Source organism: Falco rusticolus, chromosome 7 (genome assembly GCF_015220075.1).
Source record: "Falco rusticolus isolate bFalRus1 chromosome 7, bFalRus1.pri, whole genome shotgun sequence".
Classification (NCBI taxonomy): domain Eukaryota; kingdom Metazoa; phylum Chordata; class Aves; order Falconiformes; family Falconidae; genus Falco; species Falco rusticolus.
Genome location: NC_051193.1, coordinates 11,890,635 through 11,905,535, shown reverse-complemented (window position 1 = coordinate 11,905,535; position 14,901 = coordinate 11,890,635). Strand labels below are relative to the sequence as shown.

The window sequence follows — 14,901 nt, the reverse complement described above, 5'->3', positions numbered from 1 at the left end:
CTGCTTATCCAGTATAGGTCACCGTGCAAACAAAGGATAAGAAGGATCTAGGCTGGATCTTTGACAGTGTTTACTAACAGGCTTGACAGTCATTTGCCTCAGTCTTTGCAAAGCTTGCCTTTACTAATAGATAAAAGCATGCAGACAGCAAGGGTAATTATTTTCAATAAGGATGACACTTGTGCCTTGCCTCTACATAAAGATACACACGCACTCTTGATGGTAGAGGAAATTGGCATCAGCCAAAAAAATGTCCAGTCCAGTACCACAAGCACTCGCCAAAAATCTGTCCCCATGAATCAAAGAGCCAATGCTGCATTTCTACAGGAATAAGAGCAAATGGCAGACTTTCTGTACCAATCTGAAAGACAGGAAAAAGAGACAGCTGCAGCCAGGGGCTAGGCCCAAGTGCTTGAGGGCACCAACAGCTGTGCTGATCTGCAAGAACTTCTATGCAATAAGCAGTTCTTTGAATGAAAAATGGCCTGATTATGCTACTCCACTTGGTAAACCGAAGTACAGAGCTGGCCACAGGGTAGTAGAGGAAGGGAAATAGAAGTAAGACAGAAAAAGAAGACTAGGAAGACAGTCTTTTGCTTACCAGTGTTTAACAGGTACGTAGAAAGCTTCTAGCAGCTTAGAGAACTGTAAAAAGCAGTACTAACATCTGCAAGCACAAGGTACCTGGCACACAGCCATCTCAGGCAATTTTATATCCAAAGTTCTTAAATAATTCGTCCACCACCACTTGGCTTACAGAATGACGCTATGGTTACAATATATTGATTAAGTCCATAGGTGAAGATGGTGCCACAAAGGGGAAAAAAATCCAAAAGTGTTTTTTCCAAGTATTTTTGAACAGCTGCACAGATAAAGTAACTTTGCTTATTTCTGCTTTCTGCCTGCCACCTCGGTTTTTCCAGCAATACTCTCTCACCCCTTCCTCCCTTAAGCATAAGGGAGCTGAACAAACCAGCTCTGAAAGCCAGTTCCCAATGGTACAGAAGAGCTGGTCTTATAGCAGATCTTGCAACAAACCTAGTATTGATATAGCAGGAGGGATTGCTGGGCTACTTATTTTGCTTTCATGGTAGAATTTGAAAAGAGCTGCTTAATCAGCTTTCCTAACACTCAGAATAATTAGCAAGTAATCAAAGCCTTGCAAGATTTTTTCCAGTGGAGTATGGCACAATCTGTTTTCACATAGGTTTTTGCTAATTAATCCTACAAACTGTTTCATGCATAATTGCAGGAATTGAAATATATTTGTTCCCCTTCAGCCTCCAGGTGACTTTCATGCCTAAAGACAGGATTTATTTGATTTTTTAAAATTTCTGTATTAAAAAAGGGTCTGTGATAACATCACTAGTATAGAAAAAAATAACCACATACACATTGACTTACCTCTTTTCAGTCCCTGACAGCAATTATATTCCTGTCTTCCCTAGCATAGGTATAGAGCTAACAAGACTGAACTACCACCTATTGACACTTTTTTTTCTAGTTTGTTTCAGCTGAGTGTATTTCCTGGGGTCACACAAGCCTTTCAGACAGTGTTCTACCCAAGAACCATGTGTTGGTAATCACTGCTACAGCTCTCAGAGAAGTTGGCAAGCCTGAGCTCAGTCGATCCAGAGAAAGCAAATAACCCAAGACTGCACATAACACCACTAGGATTCCACAAGAAGCTCTTCACTCCTGCAATTAATGCACAGCAGATGTACTGCAATTTAGACAACGTTCTGTGTTTTCACTCCTTGGGGAATGCTATGTTCTCCAGCTGAGTGAAAGTCAAAAACATGGCTCTAATACAGTAGCCCTAGGAGCTTGTGCTGTAAGAACAGAGCTGAAACAGGAGCAAAACCAACTCTGAATTGACTTACAATCTATTTCAAAGACTAGCCTGATACTAATATGCCTTCAAGACTGGTAATCAGCACAGCTTCATGCTTGCTCTTTCAGCAACTAGGGACATGTCAATCTGGAGCGCCAACACTGAGATGACAAGGCACCAAGTAACTAGAACCTCATTAGTGTATTTTTTACGGAAGCAACTGCTTTGCAGTTAAGGCACTAGACATAATCAAGAATCCAATTTCATTGCTCAGCTTTAACACACACACTTATGTTACTACCAAACTCAGAGGGCAGCAGGGAACCCTCTCGGGGCTCCAATTTTAAATGGATAATGCTTTGCTTCCTCTAGGAGTTTACAGATCCTATGGCTAAGATCTTACATCTTATGTAATCAAGGCACCTAACAGCACTGCTAAAAGCTTCACATCTCCCCTAGAATGACTATCATTAAGCCAGCTTGACTTTTGAGATCCAAAAGGAAGGTTCATGCAGCTGCACTCAGCACTTACTAGATAATTGATGTATTTAGGGCTCCTAAATAGGACTTGCAAGTTTTCAAAATGATTGCAGAAGAGAAATACCATAATCAAAGTCCTTGTCCCTCCAAAGCCTCATGAAATTGTAGCAAATGCTTCATATTATTGGTGAAAGTAAGGGCAGCTGCACTAACTCTGGAGGTCCTAGAATGGAAGGTCAAGGATCAACCCGCTCAAACACATAGTTGACATAAGGTCAATTTGAAAGTGCATTCAACAGACTTACGAGTTCTACAGTATGTCATTACTTTATTAAACTAGTTATGATGACGTGCTCTACCCAGTAATAAATTTCATTAGTCTTCAATCAAGTTAAGGCACTTCAGATAAGAGTAGGCACGCTAAAGCTGCCATCCCTGTGTTCACTGTAAGTATACAGCCACACCACGACAGTGTTTCCTTCTTGTGAGCCCAAAGAGATTTCTTCCCTAACAGAAAGGGGAGTACATGAAGAGGAACAAGTGCTGACTGCATCCACCCCCACCCCCCCATTCCCAGAAACAGCGGGCTACACAGTACAGTATCAGCATACAGCAGAGGGACACGGATGGCTTTTTCTATACGACTATGAAGAGCCCTGCACAAGGCTCGGTCCTAAACCCAGGTACCCAAGACACCAACAATAGTGAAATGCTTAATAAAATAAACCTGCTTCAAGTTAAGACAATACCCTGACATTCATTTGCACCCAGGTTTAAGAAACACACTAGGCAGAAGAATGGTTAAGTGCAGCTCTTCTCCCTGTAACACAGGTCAACAGGAAAAGACACACTACTTACTCTTTGGTCAAAAGTGGGCAGGATTTGAGTAGAAAGCGGGCCAAAGCAGAGTCCTGGTAAATGAGTTCAGGAGGGGCAGTTGGGCTTTTTAAATTCAAGCAGCGAACAATGACATACAGAACAGCAGCAACTGCAGCTAGCTTCACCCCATCAAACACTGCTGGCAGCTCAGGGGTTTCCAACATCGCACTCATTTTGAGCCTGGAGATTAAAAAAAAAAACAGTAAAGCTTTTGCAATATAGCATTGGATACAAATATCAACTGCCACGTTAAGACTGTGCTAACCACCTAAATTTGCCAGTTAACACTGCTACAAAAGTCCTAGCATATCAACTCAGACTAGCAACTTCTAAGATGAAAGGAAGTTTACTTTGATCAACCACCCTAACCACCACAAGAAACAGAAGCTGGATGATCAACTGAGAAGGAAATTTATTCCTGATCAGTGCTGCACTAGAACTGCAACAGTGTCTCAGGTGTCAAACCCTACAGTCTGCAGCCAGTCAATACCTACAGGATCTTGGCAAGGACTACCCAGCTCAAATGGAAGCTGAATGAAGAGCCAGGCTATAAAGGCACATCAGCAGCTTTGGGTGGGTGTTTCTGAAAGAACTACTGGTTTAGTTCCTTAGCCTGAATTTTGCAACTCCATGAGAATACTAGTACTAACTCCAGGTATTCAAGGTGGTCACTATGTACCAGTGACTTCAGCATTTCTTTTAATTCACTGTAGTTCTGCAGCTGAAGGAGCACTAGATTAACATCTAGTCTTTCAAGGGCTTCACAGTAAAGGAAATGGGGGAGAGAATTAAAAATCTCAAGATATAACAGTATCCTTCATTCTTGAAATCAGATTCTTAAAAGAAGCTGGGTCAGTTTGAAGATACATTTCTAACAGCTGGCTGCAGTTATTACAGGGACATATCATTCATGCTGAAGGGGCAGATTTTTCCCTGCATTTTTCCTCAGTCACATGGTTAACCCCAGTAAGTTAACCCCGACTAACAAGTCTTACCAATTTCACTTTTTATCCAAGCCAGAAATAATTGCCAGTCCACAGCAGAATTGTCACCACCTGGATCCACGTGCTACCCGAGTTACCCTATGAGGAGAGGAAAAGCAAATTGATTATTACTTGATAAGGCTGCATCTCCCAGCTGCCAGGGAAGAGCACAAACTATGCAAAGGTCCCATCACAGATATTGCAGTTTTGTGTATTCAGTCACAACCGCTTCAACTGTGATCCATTTGCATCAGAAATCTTTTGCTTGTGGACAGTTTCCAGACTAGATCAGTTGCCTAGAGCATATTAATTCATCTGCAGTATGGAAATACACCTTCATGAGCAGAGAGACACAGAAGCAATAATGAGAACTAGCACAACTTCAGAGGAAAGCCAAGCTATGAACTTCCAGAAGATCACAGTCACTATCTTTGCAAGACATTGACATTGCCCCCAGTTACAAAAGCTACCCAAACCCCTTCATGTTTAAAAGGCTAGAGGGAACACTGTTACTGAAGTGTGAAGCCAGTCTGAAAGAAGTTTCCTGCTACTTCTACAAGGCTTAGCAAGGCAGCTCACTCCTACAGATGGAAGCTTGTAAACAAGTCTCTGCTCATTCCCACACTTGCTTTTTGAGACATTACAACACATCACACTTCAACAAGACTGAGAGCCACCAGGAGGCTTAGATACAGCCACCTAATTAACACTAGTGCACATGCACAAGGCTTGTTGCAAGAATTTGATGATGGCACTAGAAGAGAGATAGCTTTCAGTCTGTAACCATAAAAACATTAAATGGCATTTACAATTAGAACTGGATTCCCTACAGACACAGCAAACCACTGGGGAATTGGAGCTTCCAGGAAAAAGCCCCAGAACAGTCTACTCTCTACCATGGCTGTTGCTTCTACCTTTGAAAACACCCCAACAGGACAGGCCATACTAAAGCCTTACCCTTCTTCCTAGCAGGAAGGCAAAACTGCAGAAGTACTTTCTGTACTCAATGCAGTTGCACCAAAACCCCTTGGAAGAAAACAAGTCTGACAGCTACTGATCAACAGCTGGAAAGCTGCAAGTTTTTGCCACCATAATCATGTGCATTGCAGGAGAGCAGACTTAATACTGGACTACTTTGAAGCTTCTATTTTCCAGTTCTGAGCTTCACAGTAGAAGGGAAAGGAGTGGGTTACAAAAAGCCATTTATTCTTCTAATCAGAAGATTACATTGGTATTGTGTCTCAGTGAAGCGTTTGAGTACAGTGCCAAGTTGTAATATGTTACCTCACTTCCATACTTAGTAGACTTTCACCAACACTACTGCCAGCTGTGTAGGAGACAACAGGCAAGCTACAGCAATTGCTTCTTCAGGGAAGGTACAACTGGCAGAAGAGTAGACCAAATTCCTGAACTCCAAGACAACCAAGTGCTTGCTTGAGCAAATCTTCCCCAGCTGGAAATCCCAGAAATTATGCTGGCATCTCTGTTTCATTGTTTTGTTTAGAAAATACAGATACTAGTAGAAAAGTTACCCAAGGCCTTCCTGCCACTGGGATTTGAAGCTAGTTTGTTTACAGCTTTCACATTATTAGTGAATTAGTAAAAAAAGAAAACTGGGCACAGTTAGTCATTAGCATTTTGTACTCATGACTCAATATAACTGATCCAACTAAGCTTTATCTCCAAGAGAGAGCTTCTCTCCTCTCCTACATAATCTTCAGATTACAGACACACCACATCTTTTCTGATACTTCTACATCTCATTTTAGCCTGTCACTACCTTAAAAGAAAGTACACTAACTTGGAGTTACTTTCAGAAAAGTCAGCTGTTGGTAGGCAGGATTATGCTTTAACAACTGTGAACTAGTATTTTTCCATTTTACACAGTCTAAATACACATTCAATGAATTTACACACTTCAGATGTGCTAGAGGTTCATGGTTTTGTCAGAATCTTTATGTAAAAGCTCAGATCAGTCTGTGCATAGCTAACAAAGTTGGCACTGTTGCTGCAGTTGCACAGCTGTCTGGTCTGCAGTGATTAACTAAGTAATGATCGAGTACATGAAGACTAGATTGATAAACTCCATGCCCTGTGGATCCAGCTGTGGCACTTCAGGTACTTCCTCTAGAATATGTTATTTCTGAAGACCTAAGCAGACCTGATCTCAGCCAAAGCAGATTTGCAGGGGCTGAGCCAAAGCACTGTGCTCTAAGATTTTAAGGGTTTAGTTTACTGAAATGTATTTGAGAGCTCTGCCTCTAATCACATAGGACAAATGCCTCCCTATTTAAAAGCAGGGATGAGGTCACCTTGCTTCTGTTTTGTTAAACCCTTTTTGTAATGACCCAATAAACTTGTCTGTTGACGAAAAAGGACAGACAACCACAGTGTTGAGCCAGTCAAATTTTAATCTAGTATCTCCTCTAAATGGGTCAGCATTAATATAAACAGACAAACATTTGGCCTTTTCTGCACACAGAACACAAGATTAACTTTTAGCAGGCTAGACAAAATTAGCAAAAGGCAGTAAGTATATCAGTGGAAGCAGTCAGGGCTGCCTTTTCATCCATCACAGGGTTTGAGAACCACATTGAGGAACACAAAGAAGCTGAAGCTCTTAGAGCCAAGGATGTTATTTGAAGCACCTTAAGTGTACAATTCTTTTTTAAAATAAAGCCATGACAACCCCAAAGATTGAGTCTTTTCAAGCAATATTCTTGCATCCCATTTGTGACTGAAGACTAACTAAAATCAACCACTAGAAAGCAAGTGCTGGATTTGTAAAGCCTTTTTATTTGCCCTTTCATCACAGAATAAAAAGATGAAAATCCTGTTACAGGAAACACTTCAGCATTACTGTTAAGAGCGTACCTCACCTGTGCAAGTATGAGACACACACACATACCCCCCATGTTTCCCCTTTCCAGACAGGAATAAAAGATACAACCAACACCAGTAGAGTTACAGCAAATTTCTTATGTACCCTTTCAAAGGCACTGGGTTTTGGGAAAGCTATCATCAAGATATTGACTTGTATAGTAAATGATTTCACAATTGACAACAAATCTGAGACCTGTATACATTTCTGTTCCAGGTTTCCCAGGGAGAGGAGACTTCCAGGGACAGAAGTCACTTCACCCTGTGACTCAATGGGGCACACACAGGATTTGCTAAGTACCAGGTATTACAGCTCCCCACCCATGCCGAGGCTGGGCCTGACTCAGCATACTGGAAAGCCAACATTAAAAAAAGCAAAGACATTAAAGGAAGCCACTCCCATAGGACCCTTCCCTCAGGCCTTCTAATGAGCAACTGAAAGCCTGGCAGACTCATTTCACTGAGGTATTATGAAATGCTTTGGGCTAAAGCAAAGATGCAGCTGTGTGCAACTGCCCAGACATCAGTAAAAGCAGCCTCTTTAATAGCAGCTCCACTAGCAAGAGATTTTATGCCCCATTACATTCACTGAAGAATCTTGAAGGAATCACATTTCCAGAAACGTTAAGTTCGATAGAAAATCCTCCTAGATGCCCTCCCACCAGTCAGCTTTTGGCACACTAGTGCTGTGAGAGCTCAGCCGGACACCACAACACTGGAGCATGCCTGACCAGCACTGAAAGCCTTTAAAAGTCCCCTTTCCTGTCCTTTTACAGCTTCTACCAAGTTGCATAGCACTCTTCCCCACTAAGATTCAGAAGAGCCACAGGCTGTTTCTAGACACATTAAGCAGACAGACTTTGTTAAATAAAACCAGTCCAAGAAACATCTGATAAGTTATCTGTGGTGCCTGCTTGAGGAACAAAACTGACGCAATTCTGCTAGACAAGAGGAAAGCAAGACATCCTACTTTAAAGAGTTGTGCCCAGGCAGATTCAGATCAGAAATAAGTTCCTCCCACACACACACCTCTTTGAAGGGGGAAGAAAGAAGGCTATTCCACTGAAATTAGTTCTTTAGGGAATGTTTCCAGGAAATTAAGCACTTTTAATATCAACCAAAGCTAATGCCTCTTCTGAAAGTTACACCGCAAAACCAGAAGTTACAGGCCTGTCACTACCAGGTAAGATACTTAGAACCACATCGTGGAGAAGGGAACTTTATTAAGAAAAGGGCAGAAAGTCAGAGCACTACAAAGGTTTTTAAACAAAGCCAAGTTTTATGCCAGCATATTATTCAAATCTCACTCCAAGAAATGTACAGAAATGTGTCACACTGCTGAGCTTCCAATGGTTTAAATGCAGAGAAAGATTGTTTAGACACCATCCAGATGAAAATGTACATAGGGAACATATACACCTGGGAAAGGCTCTGAAGCAAGGTGTGTGAATGGGAAAGGCTGCCAGATCAAGTTTTTGTAAAGCGCTGAAGGACAGTCTGAGGTCACACAAGCTACACGAGTACAGGAACCTGTGCAAAAGGAATCAAGAAGAAAACCACAAGATTTATTGCACAGTCCTGTATCCTGCCTTTTACCAGGCACTTTCATAAAAGGAGATTTTATTTTTACAGAAAAGCGTTAAGCTTAAACTGGTACTTTAAGATCTCCAAAAAATTATAGTTATATTTTAGGGCCACACCAGTACTATGCCTCAGCTTAACACACAAAGCAAGGCATTACACCACTTATCTTGAGACTGGCATCTAACCAGCCCAAGCTTACCCCATGCAGAACCTCCTATTATCTTTAGCGGTAGCTCAGAAGAGAACATGTCAGAAGCAAATGCTGAGATCATCTTGATGTATCACTCAGTACTTCTGGCCGTTTAAGAGCCAACTAAGTCTCAGACCTCAAAGCGTAGAGGGTATAATTAAGAATTAGCTGAGCACTTCAAGCTCTTAAGGTTCAGTTTAGATGTGGCCATGAGAAGTGCAGTCCTCCACCAGAGTCATCAGGAGTCTGGCAAAGCCCATCACAGTTTTGTTGTCAGACATCTGACATTTTATCTCCAAATAGAGGGCACACTGACACATCCGATCACAAGGATGTTTAAAAGAACATTACTTGGACAGCACATGGAAGTCCTTGATGCAAATCCCTCCACCTTGTGCGAGAACCAGCACCCAGGCCAGGGTTCGGCTGGCTGGCGAGTATACAAAGCAGCACGTACTGTTTACACCATGTTCTAACAAGAATTTGACTGCTGCCTTTAATGGAATTTGACCTTTTCATCAGATACAATACTTGGCTCATACACTAAATTTAGAGGTACTGTGAGGTTACAGGGACAAAGTTCACAGCACAAGGCACCATCAGTACAGCCAGAAAGACAGGTGCCTTTAACTAGAGCTTTTTTCTTTTTTTTGTCTTTGAGAAAGTCCTACACCTCCAGAGCACAAGCCAAGCACCTAGGAGGGCTGGGTATACACACCAAGGCAGCTTGCTTAAGAAAGCACCCAAGAATAAGTCTATAGCCAACAGGGCCAAAGACTCACAAGTCTTTCACTTCCCCGAGAAGGTTAATTGACAGTCAGTCAAATGAGCCTTGAATTTCACTTCCTTCCAACTACATGAACTGCTTTTGTTTCTTCATAGTATCATTTTAACTGATCAAAATGGTTCCACTGCATGACAGGCAGCTTTTGTATATTATCTAATAAGGCTGCTACATAGACTCTCTGTATGTCACCTTATCTGGTTCCTGCTTGTCTCTGATGGAAAAAACACTGCACTAGCTTTTATCACACACACCTGATGTACAAGATTAAATTAAGACATGGCTCTGATGACTCCACAGAGATCAACTAATCACATCTTATCTTAAATGAAAGGCTCATGTTATTTAAACAAGCAATTATTCAATTACTGCAGAGACAGGACTTTGTCACACCCTAACCTCTGCCCTAAGGAACTACAGGGCAGAGCTTCAGCTACTCCTAGAAGAGGTCAAGTGTACTTTTAGGCACTGAGAGAGAAGAAATACGGGCTGACACCTTTCCAGTCTTACAGCATTAGCAGATGTCACTTGCTTACTGTCAGCAGGCAGCATTAAGCTCAAGGGAAGAAGCAGGATAAACATATTGCAGAAAACTCCACAATCCGTGATCAGCAGCTGAGGGAATGCTACTAACATGAAGCCACACATAGCAAAATGAGGTAATAAAAACTGCATTACAGACTAACCCCCCCAAAGGAGTCTGCTCTATTCCTTTACTGTATTTTGAAATGTACCATCATATTGTTAAAGCCTCATTTACCTTTAGACTCCAACCCCTCTGTCCCCACAGTATCACGAAGTCCGAAGTCCAAGCACCTCAGAGCTGTTTGCTCAGCTACAGGGTGCACACCCTAATACATGGGAAGCATGCTCCACACCAGGGAAAGACTATCACCAAAGCCCAAGTTAAGAAAGCTAAGTGAACTTTGTTCAAGACTGGTCCAGTTCAAGCAGCCTGAAAACACCTATATCTGAACATGATCAAAAGCTGAGGTGCCACTTCACTCTTAGGTCTTTAAAGACCTTGTTTATTCCTGCTCCCACTGCCCCCCTGATGGGCAGCTCTGTTCCACAGCAGTACAGAAGATTTGCAGAGTCATTCCCTTAGAGTATGTCCATTAAGATAAAAGGCTCATGCTAGAGAAGTTTAATTCACAAAATTATATTGAAATGAAGCAGCAACACTTCAGGACAAAAGAACAAAATACAAAGAGACAGGACGTGACCAACACACAGCTACCACTACTGCAGAATACTCAAGTTTTACCAGAATGACAATTAAAACAAACAGAGGTTTTGGAGCACTAGAGCAGTCACCAGCAACTCAAAGTCCAAGGAGCTACACTGCCCACTCTCCTGCTGAATCTGAGTGGGATGTTAGGGATATTACAGGCACATGTGTCAGAATCTTTTCTCCTTCTTCCAAGGGTGTCCCCTGTAAGTGACTGTGCGTCTGTTTAGCTCACTTTGTACAATCTTTCATATTCACATATGCACAAGCAACACTCCACAGAACTGGGTGTTCCAGTTAAGAGACAGCCAGCTTGAACACCCTCAGCACAACATTTCTGGAACCTGCATCTCTACACAAAAGCATCTTCAAAGAGATATAAATAAGTTTAGAAGCAGGACACACTGTGGAACAGTGAACTCCCCACTACTAGGCAGTCACTTGTCCTAGCTGACCCTTTCCATCAGGAGCCCATATTATGCTATTGGAGTACTCGATACCCTGAACAGGGCTGTAGCTCAAAGATTAGTAACTAGTACATCAGAAGTCTCAGAAGGATTTTGTGTCTGCAGAAGCTCAGTCCATATTAGAGGAAGTTGCCATTGCCATTTATTTTAGCCAGACAACCCATGATGATGGGAAACTCAAGTATTTTTCAACAGTAGAGTAAGTGCTAGGCAACTACACTTCTTGGTCGACCTACAAATACAGATGAAAGTCTGTACATTGCCAAGTATGATGCTTCCTTCCACTGCCATTACCTCTAACAGAGCACAAGCAAAAAGATGTTTCAAGGACCTGGTTTGTACAGAACTGCTCTGCAAAGCATTTTGAACTACTGCTGGCTGATGCTGGCAGTATGAAACAATCTTTATTATCAAGTCAACTGATGTAGCTGGAGAAAAGACAAACCCTCAGGCACACAAGCCTTCCCAGAGCTAGGAGAGGCTAAGATAGCTGCCTGAGTATTAGCATCACCGCCACCCACACGTTGGGCAAGTGGAATTTTGCTTCTCCATAAGGACAGACTGCCCTAGCACACTAAAGTTAAATCAATTGTTTGGTACTGAACTCAATCAACTGAGTTTGATCAGATTTTTTTAACTGTATCTAAGCTTAATCTTTGCAAGCTATTTAGGGTGAAGGGCAAATACTTGCCCAGAAGTTCAGTTGATCTATAGTGCACATTAAGAATAGCAATTCAGAGGTTTAACACCTCATGAAATATGGTCTGCCAGAGAAACTCGAAAGTGTAGATGAAGTCTCCAATACACTAGCAGAACTATGATGATTTAGGCTTTAGCTGAGAAGTCAAAAACACCAGTTTCAGGCTGATGCCTGCACCTTTCAACAGGAATTAGCAGCACAGACCCTGGCATGTACACCCCTACTACAGACTTTACTAAATCCTCTTTGTTAACCTAAGTTCTGGCACTGCCAGAGCTGGTGGCATTAAAGTGAGGATGAAGAGGCCAGAGATACAGAGCAAGAAAGGGGAGTAACAGAGCAATGTGAATCCAGCAGCGCCCACAACATTTCCATTATCAAGCGAGGTCAAACTACAACTACAGACTGTTTGAATCACTGCCCTAAAGCCACCATTTTCTATAGTACATCAAGTTACATCTAGATGTACAGTTGGAACTGAGTAGATTTGGATAACCTCTCCATATGTCTTTGTCAAGGACAAATGATGGTATTTTGTCATCTTTCCTTCCTAGTACCACATCTCAGAACAGTGACTATTTCAGCATGTTAATCTCTGGGCTTTCACATGACAAGTTTAATAATGCAGCTTTATGAAACACTAAGAGCCTAAGCTGCTATTCATTCCCTGAATAGAAAAAAGGCTTTTACAAGAAGAACAAATTATTTTTTAAGTTTAACTTCTTCAGAAACAGTTTTGCAAGATGGTAGGTTTTATCCCAAACCTCCACATCTCTTCCACCCCTAGAGAAGATAGTCTGGCACAATCTTAGGTGAGCCTCATCCTCTATGCAAGTAAATCACTCAGTAACACAGAGAACCTCCCACGAAAAAGCTGAAATAAAAGCATTCTTAAAAAATAAGACAGAAGAATAGAACCCCCCAAACATTAAAGTTCTTTAAGATCTTTCCTGTTTACTCTTGGCTTTGAGACTGAAATAAATGATGGCTAGGATAATAAGAAACACTGCATACCCACTAATCCAAGAAGAGACAAGAGAATTTATGCAAACTTCTTTGATATGGGAACTAAGCAAGCATCTAGGAAAGAAGGTGAAACAGACACACCAACAGAACAACCGGAGACTAGCTGTCAATAACAAGACTCCCTGCACAGGAAATGCACATTATCAAAGGTCTGGAAATGAGATATGACAAACACAAATGGCTGAACTGTGTTCTACAAACACCGTATCAGTGGAAGACTACAACTTGTCAACCCAAGCATTACGAACATGGCTGAGCATGATCATCATTGACAAGGCATGTTAAGATGAACACACTGTACCAGTTCGCTGTTTAATAAGCCACAAACATTTGTTACAGAAGGAGGCACCAGCGTTGCAGAAGCCAAACAGCAATCTATAAGAGGCAGACAGGAATTTTTATTACTTGCCACACCAGTGACAACGGTACATCAACAGTAAGAGGAAACTGTTATGAATTCTCTGAAAAGACCTGTGTAAGAATGCAACCCCTCCAGCCGTAACTGTAGAAATAAAGCTGCTGCTAACATACCTCCTTAAAGAAGTTAAGCATCAGGTAAGGGATTTACCAGCTGTAAAACATCAACTGCGATAGACTGTTATATATGAATCTGCAGAACGGAGAGGAGTCCTGTCACACAGGCTGACAAGCAGGTGTATATAGCACTCACCAACCAAAGGAAGTCTAAAATTGTTATAAAACGTTAGCAGCAGTGTCAGGACCTTGGAGCAGGAGTAACAGAGGAGAAAAGCATCATTTAGGGGGAGCAGTGTGACCTGATGGACATCTCAGCTAGAACCCACCCGGCTCTAACTCACACAGTTATCGCCCTCAGGACCGCTGCTCCGCGCTCAGCTCCCGATTGCTTCCCACCTCAGCCGTCTCTCCCTGCGCCGGCACCACCGCTTTCCTTGCCCTGCACAACCTCACACCGCCACAAAGCGACGGTGAGGCCGCCACCACGCCGCCCGGCCCCGGCGGGAGAGGCACCGCACCCAGACCACCACAACCAGGCCAAACCCCACCGCAGGGCCACCCCCACCCCAGGGAATACACACATCGGACATGCCTGCCGCAGAAAATAAACAGAAAGGAGGCGGCGGGGCAGGCACGGAGGAGCCTAAGACCGGAGAGAGAGGAGCAGCTCAGACCGCCCAGCGCCTGACAGAGCCGGCCGCGGGGGAACGGCCAGCGGACGCCCCACGCCCCCTCGGGCCCCGTACCGCTGAGAGGCTGAGAGGCAGGGAGGGAGGGAGGGAGGCCTGGCCGTCGCTCCCTCAGCCATGCGGGGAAGGGGCTCCCGAGCCACCGCCTCACCTGCAGGCCCGGCTCAGCCGCGGGGCCACCAACAGCTCCGACCACCGCTCCGAACCGTCCGCACCAGCCCCGCTACCTGCGGCCGCCTAGTAACCGCCCTCGCCCTCCCATTGGCAGCCCGCCGTGCCGCTTCCGCCAGAGCCTGCGCGCCGATTGGCTGAAAGACGAGCTGAGGGTGGAAGGGAGCTCCAGCCGGCCTTCACTGGTGCCATTGGCTGGTGGAGACGCAGCGGGGCTGGACTCTGGGGTTCTGTTGGCCTGGACACCTGTCAGTCAGGTGGGGGGCGGTGATTGGCGTCCGCGGGCGGGGCGGGGCTCCCGGCGCCTGTGGGGAGCCGCGGTTGCCGCCGCCATGAGAGAGCGCGGCCGGGGCAGGGCGGAGGGGTGAGGTGACGTGAGGGTGAAGCATCAGCCTCGCCGCTGCCCCCTCCTGCTGCGGGAGCCGACACCCCTGCCGCGGGGTGGGGGGGGGCAGCCTGGGGATCTGCTCCAGCTGAGGTGCGCCTCGGTGCCCTGGAGCTTGGTGATCGTGAGGGACAGATGGGC

At 43.9% G+C, this 14,901-nt stretch overlaps 1 protein-coding gene across 1 annotated transcript in view; it reads right to left on the bottom strand.

Moving 5' to 3' along the window:
- ABHD2 (abhydrolase domain containing 2, acylglycerol lipase) overlaps window positions 1–14,452 on the bottom strand; it is a 40,581-nt gene extending 26,129 nt beyond the window's left edge. Inside the window, exons 1-3 of the mRNA XM_037393274.1 lie at window positions 14,356–14,452; window positions 4,189–4,275; window positions 3,173–3,373 (exon numbers count right to left, since the gene is read on the bottom strand). Coding sequence (XP_037249171.1) covers window positions 3,173–3,366 — 194 coding nt within the window. The 5' untranslated portion in view covers window positions 3,367–3,373; window positions 4,189–4,275; window positions 14,356–14,452. The remainder of the gene's footprint in view (window positions 1–3,172; window positions 3,374–4,188; window positions 4,276–14,355) is intronic.
- Window positions 14,453–14,901: the final 449 nt, after the last annotated feature.